The 12,256-nt window shown below is 45.5% G+C and overlaps 2 protein-coding genes across 2 annotated transcripts in view; both read left to right on the top strand.

Moving 5' to 3' along the window:
• LOC129585623 (uncharacterized) overlaps positions 1–865 on the top strand; it is a 16,691-nt gene extending 15,826 nt beyond the window's left edge. Inside the window, exon 7 of the mRNA XM_055478374.1 lies at positions 734–865. The gene's annotated coding sequence lies outside the window, so the exon portion shown is untranslated. The remainder of the gene's footprint in view (positions 1–733) is intronic.
• Positions 441–12,237, top strand: LOC129585622 (transcription initiation factor TFIID subunit 1-like). The gene is made up of 10 exons (XM_055478373.1): positions 441–1,219; positions 1,496–1,666; positions 2,165–2,792; positions 3,705–4,192; positions 5,322–6,420; positions 7,168–8,266; positions 8,919–9,875; positions 10,239–10,646; positions 11,242–11,562; positions 11,823–12,237. The coding sequence occupies exons 1-10, from the start codon at positions 997–999 to the stop codon at positions 11,940–11,942; spliced, it is 5,514 nt and encodes a 1,837-aa protein (XP_055334348.1). The 5' UTR covers positions 441–996; the 3' UTR covers positions 11,943–12,237.
• The last annotated feature ends 19 nt before the right edge of the window (positions 12,238–12,256 follow it).

Genomic DNA, 12,256 nt, shown 5'->3' with positions numbered 1-12,256 from the left:
GGTATTATTTTTTGCCTGCGGAAGGATAGGAATTTTGGCTGTATTTATTTAGTGTTTAAATAGGAATTTTGGCTGTATTTATTTAGTGTTTAAATTTTAACTGTGAACTATTATGTACTGTAAGTAGAGTATTCGTAGTAGTAATAGTACTAGTAGTAATCAGAAGCTTTGGGTAAACTCTCCGCCCAACCTATTTTGCTCCCTTGTTAAAACGATTTTTACTCGTATTTTAAGTACGAGTACTGTACTCGTGTTAACTTCATTTATTTTTACTCGTATTTCAATAAAAACTCCCGCTTATGAAGTAAATTCAATACTTCTACTGCCGACTGCATTTTGCAAGCACATAGCTCGTCTCGCCACCTGATCGCTCGACTGTCGAGTGACAGCGAAATCAGACGAGAGCAGACATATTATAATATGTCTGCTCTCATCAGACTTCTGATCGCTCCAAATTCTCCAATCGAATTTTTGACAGCGTTGATATTTAAATTAGCAAAGTTTCATCGGACTTCCATATGTTTTTATAGATTTCTTTATATAATTAATCAAACGTGCCATTAACATGAGTACGAGTACGAACAGCATGAAAGTTAGGATCGTATGGCGCGTGTTGAGTTGTGTAAACGAAAATTGCGATGTAACAGTGTAAATGCTCTGCTAGACTGCTAGAGTGTTCCGCGATCCCACTAGTAAACATCCAGCATCCTGCAACGTTCATTCTTGATTACAGGTAAAAACTGCCGACTTCCTAGTAGGAAGTTCCTACTGGTTGGCTACCGACGGTTCATGTTGTTGTGCTACTTCTGGTTTATTTATTTCATACGGTGGGGGATGTTATCATTGTTATCTGGTTGATTCTGCGCCTTCTCGGTCCTCGAGTGCAGGATATCGTTCGACGATGATCACATGTTGTGCTGTTTCTGGTTTATTTGTTTAATACGGTGGAGGATGTTATCTGGTTGATTCGGCGACGTCTGGGTCCTCGAGTGCAGGATGTCGTTCGACGATGATCACAGTGACGAGTACGAGGGCAGCATCAAGCCCTTCTCCTTGGCCAACATTCTCTTTGGCAATATCGATGAAGATGGGCAGTTGGAGGGGGATTATCTGGATGCGGATGCCAAGCAGCATCTGGGGAGTCTCGTCAGATCCAGTCGGACGTTGAACTCCTTGGCCAACGATATTCGCGACGACACTGGCGAGGATCGTGCAGCTGGTGCGTACACTGTATCACAGCCACGAACATTCCTTCGAAAACCTGTTCGATGAGCTGGCATGAGCGGTTGGTGATCCTTTGTTTACTCAGTTTAACGATCCTGGTGTCAGTAATTTCCTGTTTTCTATAAACCTTAAAGTCTGGAATCAGGATAGTCAGTTTAAATTTTACGCATGAATAATACTAATTAGTAAATCAAAATGGAAGCTTTTCGCCAGCAATTGAATCTAAACATCAGTGCGCGTGATAATTGTGCTACATTCTTAAATGTTTTAGATGTGGACGACGAAGGACTGGTTTCTGCGTCCCCGAATGCAGTCGATTATTACGATACGGACGACGTGGCTGTCGAAGAGCGATCTGGCGACGCGACTGTGAGATCTCCCCAACAAACCAAATCACTTTCGACGGATAATGGCGTACCACTGTCGTCAGCATCGTCTACAGGTACAATACAATTATCAAAACAAAAGTTTCGTAATGAAAATGCGATTTCCGGATTCTGTGTACAATTCCAGTATTTAAGCCATTGTTTGACTGCATAATAACGCATTGACGCGAATCAAAGTAAAGAATGGCGATAATGATCTTTTGTGTACTTTTGTGTAAAGAATCGGCGATAATGATCTTCCCTTACGCGCTGCAATATCTGTTTTGTCTGGTGTTGTTGTTCGGCGTTCGCCCAGTAAATAAAAAAAAACCAGTTAAGAATGTTAATAAAAAAATTTAGTCGGAAATTTCTTCGGAAAGTTCCTATAATTTTCTTGAAATGAATGAGCAGTGATAAATTAAAAATGTATAATTAAATGGTAATAATTGATAAATGGTAAATGCATGAATGCGCAGTGGTAAATTTGATAAATTTGAACAGCAGATTAACTTCTCTTGGATAGTTTGTTTGTAATTATACTGTTTTGTCTGTTTCAACGAATGTGCGTTATTTAGCTTCCCCGGAGAGTGATATCTATGCTGCGTTCGATGAGCCCATCAGCGCCACCGTGCACGCTCTCGTGGACAAAGTATGTGAGAACGATCCCCATGGCGTACCCCTTCCCATCTCCCCGTCCACCGCGGACACCTCCGACCCCACGGCCGTCGCCGTGGCGTCTATTCTGGAGCAGTCCGCGTCCAAGTCCTCCCTCAACACGCCGTTAGCGTCCGTGCTCCCCCCGGAACTGGCTAACATCAAAATCAACGACATCTTCCCCGAATTCCAGCCGGACGTGGTGCTGCGCTTCTCTCGATTGTTCGGCCCCGGTCGGCCCTCCAGTCTGCCCAAGCGCTGGACCAGTTATCGCCGCAAGGGCGAACTGTTGAGCCCTGGGGTGCCGGTCGAGGAGGAAACGGCGGAGGAAGACGATGCGGCCCGGTTGGAGCGGCTGTGTAACGAGTTCTGGCCGATCAGTCTGCCGAAGCCCGTTCCGAAGGTGGTGCCGATTGAGGTGGTGCCAGAACTTCCGGTGGTGGTGGAGAGTATGGCGGATGTGTCGATGGAGAGTGTGGAGTCGGAGAAACCCAAGAGATTGACGGTGGAGGCCATTCCGCCGTGGCGATACGGACCAGCGCAGCATTGGTAAGGTTTGCTTGCACTCGATGCACTGTTCAGTTGTATCTACATTCGATCTACGTTAAGATTTTTGTGTGGCATGAAGGTTGGCTTTCCGCCAGTCGGGTTTCGCGTTTTCAGTTCAGAATCCTTAATTTTTTTTAACCGAAAAACAACAGAAAGACCGAAAGAAGACTTTTCGTAAAAACATCAAGAAGGAAAAGGATTAAAAATTTTTGAAACTGGTAATATAGAAACGTCACTGCTCATTACGCTGCCGCACTGGGTGGTTGCAATTGCTTGAAGCACCGGAAGCCCTTGAATCACCGTTCGTTTGCAGTTTTCAGCTTGGAAGTTTTCTTGAAAATAAACGGAGTTAGATAGAGAACTAATTTTCATAGGAATTCAGGTCAACCTTGAGGAGAAAGGCCGTTTTGTGTTACGGGCAGTCCTTTTCAAACCACGCATGTCGTTTCGAAGGCAGTGAAAGTAGGGCTAGTGATTAAGCTAGATTCTTACTCATGCATGAGATTACGCTTATGCTGTAGACCTGTATGTTGAAAGTTCAGTTTAAATTTTAGAAATAAGTGCAACGGCAGGTAGAGCGACGGCCACATGATGGCCCATATCTGCCCAGTGCATTCACGTTTCTGCCGCAGCAATAGCGGCACGCTTTAATCACACAAAGGGTGTGAATGCACTCAATGGAGTCTTTGTTACAGCAATCGAGGCCGACGCGTTGGTTCGGCAGGAAGGTGAATTCGAATTGCAGTCAGTGATAATTACAGTACTGTTATCTATAGCAGGAGTTCAAATGTCGAACAGACAATGTTACCGAAGTAAATACGGGGTATTATATAGGGAATTTAAAGAATAAAAACCGAAAATATAAATAGTCCGCCTGAATGGCAGTAATGCATTGTTCTGTACTAATTACAGGTACGATGCGTTGAACGTCGATCCCACCGGGGAGAATTTCGACTACGGTGCGTCCACACGGAAGCGTGATTCTCGCCCGGCCCCAATTCCGGTGTACAACGGTTCCAGGGGCAACTCCAAACTGGAGGTGAACGACGAAGCCTTCCTGATGATTTCCCTGACCAACTGGGAGCAGAATATCATCTGGGATGGGACACTGTTTAAGCGGGATGTGGATAAACTCATGTCGGAGAAGCGCACGGAGGCCGGCTGGATTCCCAATACGACGTATCGCACGGCGGCAGCGTTTCTGTCCCACGGGAAGACAGCCAACGGCCAGCAGGCAGCGCCGCTCGATCTCAGGAAGGAATCCATGTTCCCGGCCGTTAATGATGATCTGATCAGTGGAAACTGGGAGAAGCACATTATTTGGGATGCGGATAATATTGATGACCTACCGGAACCCGCGGTCTTGACGCTGGATCCCAATGACCCCAACATTATTTTAGGTACTGTTTTTACCTACTTAAGGGAAGTGGGCCGGTACATGGTACCAAATTCGTGTACATGCCCAAAAACTTTCACTTTCGCGCACTCACAAACACATTTTTGTATTTGTTTTATGACATTCTGTAGCCAGAAGATTTGTACACACTGGCGTGCAAACCGTTTATGCGCGCAACATCCGGTTCGGGAGTTATGGCTGTTAGAAAATTCGAAAAAGTTTAAATGCATTCAGGTGTACCAAAAGTCTCATTATGGACCGATCTCCATCAAATTTTGCCCGTAAATGCATATAACTACGAAGAACATTTTTACACCGATCCACTGTTCTAGCATGTTTTTCAAATTTTAAAATGAATTTCAAAAATTTTAAAATTCATTTTAAAATTTGAAAAAAATCATGGAAGTCTGGATCGGCGTAAAAACGATCTTCATGGACATGCGAATTTACACGCAAAATTCGAGGTATATCGGTCCATAATGAGACTTTTGGTACACCTGAATGCATTTAAACTTTTTGGAATTTTTTAACAGCCATGTACATGCACGAAAGTGTAAGTTTTCGTGCATGTACACGAATTTGGTACCATGCACCGGCCCACTTCCCTTAACCCATATTATGCGTGCAATAATATTATTACGTATGATCGCGTACTATTATTACCTATGCTAGATGAGAGATGATGTCGCTGAGCGCGGATAAATTGTTCGTGATATTTGGTGTGTCAGAATATCGGCAGTTTTAATGATTTTCTTGTTAACGATTTCTTTTTAGTGGTTTTCGTTTCTAGATATTTTGCATCTACTTTCACTTACCGTATTTGCTCGTTTAGCAAACTGGGAACGGGACGGTTGTTGACTTTTTTTAATAACTGCAGCTGTTCTCGTCGGCATAGTAGGACGTTTTTGATATTTCAAAGTTTTTATCAAATAATTATTGTTTTTTCGAATATTATTGCTGGTTAATTTTTTTATGGATTTGCTCCTGCCGTCAGTTTGTCAGAAAGAAATTCAGCGTATTTAAATTACTGCTTGTGACCATCTTTTATGTGTGGTTTGTACTTGAGAATATTTTGCAGAAACCGGTACTGCAGTTCCTAAACTGTTATTTTATCGTTTTAATGTGTGTATTAGAAATCCCCGATGAAGAAGAATGCGAAACAATGGTCCCTGAACCGGTGGTGGCGCAGACGAAGGAGAAGAAGGACATGCAAAAGCGTTCCCGGATGGTGATGGGCAAAGTGGGCATGCTGAAGGAACCGGAATCCCCCAAGACCCTGGAAGAGCCGAAAAACCAGTTCAAGGACCCGTTCAACCTGTCCAACGACGAATACTACACCCTGAAAACGGACGAAGGCCACCTGAAGCCGACCACCGGCGCCATGGCCATCCAGCACTCCATCCCCTCCCTGCAGATGTACCAGTACTTCTTCCCCACCAACATCAGCCTCTCCAAGAACCGCCAGTTCCACCGCAACGCGCTGAAAAAGTACTCCAACGGCGTGATCATCACGCCCGGTCCCCATCCCGTGGAATCGCTGAACCGCAACATCAAGAAGAAGGAAAAGCAGCGGCTGCAGGAAGTGACGGCCAGCGGCGGAGGGGAGATGTTCTTTATGCGCACCCCCGAGGATCTGAGCGCCCAGGATGGCGAGATGGTCCTGGCGGAGTACACGGAGGAGTATCCGCCGCTGATCAGTCAGATCGGGATGGCGACACGCATCAAGAACTACTACAAACGGAAACCGGGGAAGAATGAGGAGGAGCTGCCCAAGTTTGAGTTTGGCGAGTTGGCCTTTGCGTACACCTCGCCGTTCCTGGGGGATCTGGATCAGGGGCAGATTCTGCAGACGTTTGAGAACAACATGTTTCGGGCGCCGATCTATCAGCACGCGACGCCGGTGACGGACTTCCTGGTGATCCGCACCCGCAATCGGTATTATATCCGGGATATTCGCGTGACGTTCACGGTGGGGCAGGAGTGCCCGTTGATGGAGGTGCCGGCGCCCAATTCCAAGAAGGCCACCAATTTCGCCAGGGATTTTCTGCAGGTGCATATTTATCGGCTGTTTTGGAAAAGTGCCGACACACCCAAGAGGATCAAGGCGGACGATGTGAAGAAGTTGTCCGTGGCGTCCAGTGAGAGTTCTGTCAGGAAACGGCTAAAATTGTGCGCGACATTCCAACGGAGCGGCTCCGATTCATTGTGGTGGATGCTTAAACCGGATTTCAGGTATTCAGGATCATTTTTTGCAAGCTTCATGCAGGCTGTTAAAACGATGAACCGGTTTCATTAAACTACTTTTGGGGTTGATAGCACCAAAATCGAGATTTTTGTAGTAGTTTGTCTACTTGATCGTGTTAAAGTTTAGTGTTTTTTGGAATTCTTACATTTCATAAACTGAAATTTGTACATTCTTCCAGTTAATTTTTATTAGCATGTTATTTACTGTGAAGAAGACATAATACTTCGGATACGCTTTACGTGAAAAAAAGCATTTTGGTTGTCTTCGTTTGTTATTTTAACGGTTTTCGTATATTAGAGGTATTTGCAGCAATATTTTGCATTTAAAATAATGTGTCACAGGTCACTACACTACAAATACATCTGTATTGGTCTGTTTGGTCACGGTTTGGTTGCACACTTGTTTTTATTGTTTTTATTTGGCAGTAAACGACCTTGAAAAAACTTGGTCATCACTTACTTTAGATATGTTGTTTAAATAATTAAAGTGTTTTAATAATACATTGCTTAATTCTGATGCAAATGTTGCCTTGAGAAATGATTTGTTTGTTTCTATGTGAATTTAGTAGCCTTTACTTTGCTGAATTGGTTCTAGTTTTCCTTCTGCAGTGTTGAAATTACTTGAAAACTGTAGATTGACTTATATCGTTGCATTATTTACCGGTATATCCCATGTGCTTTCTGTCTGAAAATGAAACAAAAGGCATTTGTGCAGAGTTGTAATTCTTTTTGTAGACTACCCAGTGAGGAGGAGATTCGTGCTTTGGTTAGCTGCGAGGACTACTGCGCGTACTACAGCATGCGAGCCGCCGAGCAGCGTCTGAAAGATGCCGGTTACGGAGAGAAACTGATCCTGGCCACGGAGGACGACGGCGACGAAGAGCAGCAGTCCAAGATGGACGACGAAATCAAGGCCGCCCCGTGGAACACCACCCGCGCCTTCATCGCGGCCATGAAGAACAAGTGCATCCTGCAGGTGACGGGGGACGCTGATCCCACGGGCCGCGGCGAGGGTTTCAGCTATGTGCGCATCAACAACAAAATCCAGGAGAAGGACGGCCCCGCCCCGCCCAAACGCATCGTCACCGGCACCAACGCCGACCTGCGCAAGCTGTCGCTGCAGAAAGCCACGGAGCTGCTGCGCAAGTTCGGCTGCCATGATGACCAGATTAAAAAACTGTCGCGCTGGGAGGTGATCGATCTGGTGCGGACGTTGGGCACGCAGCAGGCGCGGGCCGGCAACGAGGAGGAGATGAGTAAGTTCGCCCGCGGGAGTCGGTATTCGGCGCAGGAACAGCAGGAGAAGTACAAGGAAGATTGCCAGCGCATCTTCAAACTGCAGAACCGGGTGCTGGCCAGTGAGGAGGTCCTGTCCACCGATGAGGAGAGCAGTGAGGAGGAGGAGGATTCGGATATTGAGGAGCTGGGCCGCAATCTGGATTCCTTCATCCAGAGTAAGAAGACCAGTAAGGAGCTGCTGCTGGAGCGGGAGGAAGAGGAGCGGAAGGAGCTGAAGAAGCTGCTCAGTCAGGAGGAGGCCGCCGCCAAGGTGAAGCAGAAGAAGAAAGCGGGGAAGAAGAAAAATGCCGGGGAGGAGGAGAGTAAGGAGGCGGAGGAAGGCCCGCCGCAGCCGGTGCGCAAACTGAAGATTGTGCGGACGTTTAAGGATGTCGACGGGAGGGAGTTCGATCGCACGGAGTATGTCAGTCGGCCGGCGCTGATTGATGCCTACATGCGGCTGAAGGACACGATGGACGAGGATCTTATCAAGCAGTTTGCTTCCTTGGATTCGGAGAAGAAAGATGTTATGCGCAAGGATAAGAAACGACTTCAGGTAAGTTTGTAAATATGCGACGTGTCAACTGTTGACCATCTATCCAAGGATATTTTTCTGAACACGGTCTAAATTACTTGGCACTAAACTGAATAGTTTTGAAGAGTTTTGTAGCAATACGATTCGAGTAAAAGGGAATTAGAACATAGCAACGTGAAAGTTTTTACTACGAGCGATGTGCATATGCGTGCGTATATGGAAAAAATTAAAATATTTTTGAAAAATAAGTACCATTTTTATGTAAATTGAATACCAGATTCTTCATTTGAGTGTATTTCACTGAACGACTTTCGCCTGCGTACATATTGTGCATGAACTGCCCTTTTGTAATCGGAAAGTTTGGAATTTGCGGTAGTGTAGGCATGTTGGTAGTTCAAATAGTCGGTAAAATCTGCGTTTACGTTTGAATAATATTTTCCTGTGGTAGTCAAAAGCGAACCCGAAACTTGCGTCTACATTATTTTATAAAACAAAACTTGAAAAATACTTCGTATAACAGAAGTTTTGTGTTACAAATTGTTGTTATTGCTTCCGCATATATATTTGTCTGAAAGTCACGTCTATTAACTTGTTATACGCTAGTTTCAGTTATTGCCAGTTTAATTTCGTCGTTCTAATGATTTTCCACTGGATTCCCGTTCTTTTACTGCAGCTCCGAAAAGCGAAAGCTGCTGAACCAAACGATGAGGTGGACGCCACGACATCCGACGGCGCTGGTCCCTCCACATCGCGGAAACCGAAGAAAGACAACATCTCCAAAGTGCGGTGCAGCGCCTGCGGCGGCGTGGGCCACATGCGCTCCAACAAAATCTGCCCCAAAGCCGGCGAATCCTTCAACGTAGCCATGACGAAGGAGCAGGAGGATCTGCAGTTTGGCAACGCCATCGAGGACAGCGGCCTAGTCAAGGTGGAAGGCGCCAAGATCACACTGAAGAAGGAGGTGCTCAACCAGACGGAGATGATCCGAAAGAAGGCGCTTATCGTCAAGATCCCCAAAACCCTGGCCGACTCCAGGGATCTGGATAAGATCGAGAGCAAGGAAGCGCGTAAGGAGCGGAAGGAACGCGAGAAACTGGAGGGGAAGCGGAAGCGTAAGGAAAGTATGCCGGATTATCTGGAGAAGCCGCGGCTGACTACGGCGCGCCGCCGCATCGATCCGGTGGTCTCTCTCGCGTCCATGCTGGAGGACATTCTCAACGAGATCCGCGATCTGCCCGGGTGCGATGACTTCCGCGCGCCGGTGTCGTCCAAGAAGAACCCGTATTATCTGACCAAAATCACCACGCCGATGGATTTGAGTACGATGCGGCGGAAATTGAATGCCGGACAGTATAAATCGCGGGAGGATTTCCTGGCGGATGTCAGTCTGATTGTGTCGAATTGCGCGACGTATAACGGCCCGGAGCACGCGTTGACGGTCAGCGCCAAGAAGATGCTGGACACGTGTCTGCAGCGCTTTGGGGAGCGGGAGGAGCGCTTTAAGAAGCTGGAGAAGCTGATCAATCCGCTGCTGGACGAAGATGATCAGGTGGCGTTGAACTATCTCTTCCAGCAGATTATTGAGACGCGGCTGAAGACCGTGGAGAAGTCGGTCATCTTCCATACCCCGGTAAATAATGATGATCTTGGATTAAAATCACAGTTTCTAACATTTTGCATTTTAAGCTGCAAATCAGATAAATCCAAAATCAGAAGGGGTTTCGAAAATAATTTGAAGCGATTTGGGAAGAAAATAACAGTTGAAGAGAAAATAGCACATTAGTGATTAATCAAGTTTGTTTTACCGTAATTATCGAACTATAGTTCGTTCATAAATTTTGGAACGCCCTGGTAATTTCTGTGTTCAGAACTGAACAAAGTTTTGTAAAATAAGCTTCAAAACTTGATTTTGTTAATTTCTTTTTTTTTCAAAATTATTTCATTTCACAGTTGGCTCTAGCCGCTATTTAAGCTGCTTGGTTTTCAACCTTAGGTGAATCGGACACGGAATAAGGATTACTACGAGTTCATCAAGAACCCTATGGATTTCGATACGATGCTGCAGAAAGCCAAGAGCGCCACGTACCGCAGCATGGAGCAGTTCCTGGGCGATGTGGAGTTGATCTACCGGAATTGTGTGCAGTACAACGGGGAGACCAGTGAGTATACGCGGGTGGCGGAGGAGATTGTGCGGGTGGCCAAGCGCGCCGTGGAGGAGGAGGCCGGCCGGGTGGCGGGACTGGAGGCCGGGGCGGCGGCCGACCGCGACGCCATGGAGACCGAGTCGGTGGGCACGGAGTCGGAGGGACGCGAGGGGAAGAAGCTGGACGGGATGTCGCTGTTGGGGGATCTGGAAGACAGTACGCGGGCTAGTGCCATGTCCGATATGGGAGACGATGAGGTATTTGCTTATTTGATTGTTGTTTGTTTGTTCAATTATTTCGCTTTATTCCCTACATTTCATGCTGTAGTAGTGAACGTACTCGTATATCTGATCAAAATCCTGCTTTTGCACGGTAATCTCTTGTTGCATAACTGTATAAAGAAAATTTCCTGTAAATATTTTGATTTTATCTGAATAGAATTTTACTTTTTTGAATAATCATACTTGGTAATTTACACACTACAACATAAGAATAATACCTCATATAATAATTATCGCTTGGGTGTTTTTGGACTCGTTATATTGCTGCCGATTTGCTGTGAAGGAAAGATTTAGTAGGATTTGCTAATCGATTGACGTTATAAAAATTCGATAGCTTTTAGTGAAATCCTTAGCCGACAGTAGTAGCTTCAAAATTCACCATCAGAATTCGATGGTTTTTGTAAAACGCGGAATAGTTTGTTTAGTGCAGAGAACACGTTAGAATTTATAATGTTCTTTAATAAGGCGAGATAGTTCGACTTTGAATGCATTCGAGTTTTTATGATGCATTGGTGTGGTATTTCCTTCAGTTGACTTATCACTGACTGAATAACGATTTGTAATTATGCAGGTTATACAGGATACGCCGGCATCCCCAGACGGCAGCTTATCGGATACGCGGGATGTGTTCGCGCCCAGCGACGATCTGCGTCCCGAGATGGAGGATGATGAGACCGGCTCGAAGATTACCGACACACCCACGTCGCCGCCCGCGCCACAGAAGTTAACCCGCTTATCCATGGTCAGCACGTACTACGAGGACGCCCGCACCGGCTACGACGATGAGTCGGATCACGGGGATGCCCTGATGGACGTGGATGGGGACGAGCAGCGGGTCAAAGCGGAGGAACACTCATTGCAGCCGTCCACATCCGCGCCTGTGGCGGTGGAGGTATGGATGATTATCAGTCTTATCGTTGCTTCGTTGTTGCACTCGTTAATCGTTCGTATAAGAATAATTTACGTACTGTATTATTTAAGAATTTCATTTTTTAATATTTTCCGCATAATTTATTAGTTTTGTTTGCTGATATTTGCCGCATAATTGCAGTCATTTAATCTTATTTGGTTTAATAATTTCCGCATAGTTTTGGACTTTTGGTTATTTTAATTAATAATTCTGCATAATTTGTAATGAAAATTGTTTTCTAGGTACTGGCCAAAGATCTCGACGTGTCTGATTCAGAATCGGAAGGCGGAGAAAAGCCGGGAACGGTGGAGAAGACCAATGTGTCGCATGCAGATGAAGACGATGATGGATTGTGGTTTTGATTGGTTTCTTTTTTAACCGCGTAGTAGCGACCGAAAGTGACCGTAAATAATATTCATGTCCGGTAGAATGATATTCATGTGCTGATGTGCGAACCGCTCAAAGTGCGTGCTTGCTTTAGTCATTTATGGCATTTTTTTATTCTTTATTGTGCGGCTTTTCTTACTGGTCTTGAAATTATTGTGCGGCTTTTCGTACTGGTCTTGAAATTTAGTCTACAGTATTAGTTTCCATAATAGGTGTTGCAGAATATTGACGCACGACGTCGCACGTTGATTGTAAATAAAACCGGAAAGAGCAGAACTGTTTTTAGTTT

Source organism: Paramacrobiotus metropolitanus, unplaced genomic scaffold, assembly GCF_019649055.1.
Source record: "Paramacrobiotus metropolitanus isolate TYO unplaced genomic scaffold, Prichtersi_v1.0 Parri_scaffold0000017, whole genome shotgun sequence".
In the NCBI taxonomy this organism is placed as follows: Eukaryota; Metazoa; Tardigrada; class Eutardigrada; order Parachela; family Macrobiotidae; genus Paramacrobiotus; species Paramacrobiotus metropolitanus.
The sequence above is the reverse complement of the archived record's forward strand: the minus strand, read 5'-3'. Positions and strand labels throughout refer to the sequence as shown.

Coding starts and splice junctions, on each gene's coding strand:
- LOC129585622 (XM_055478373.1), top strand. CDS start 997: ATGTCGTTCGACGATGATCACAGTGACGAGTACGAGGGCAGCATCAAG. Junction 1,220..1,495: donor TGGCGAGGATCGTGCAGCTG/GTGCGTACACTG, acceptor TAAATGTTTTAG/ATGTGGACGACGAAGGACTG. Junction 11,563..11,822: donor CCGCGCCTGTGGCGGTGGAG/GTATGGATGATT, acceptor ATTGTTTTCTAG/GTACTGGCCAAAGATCTCGA.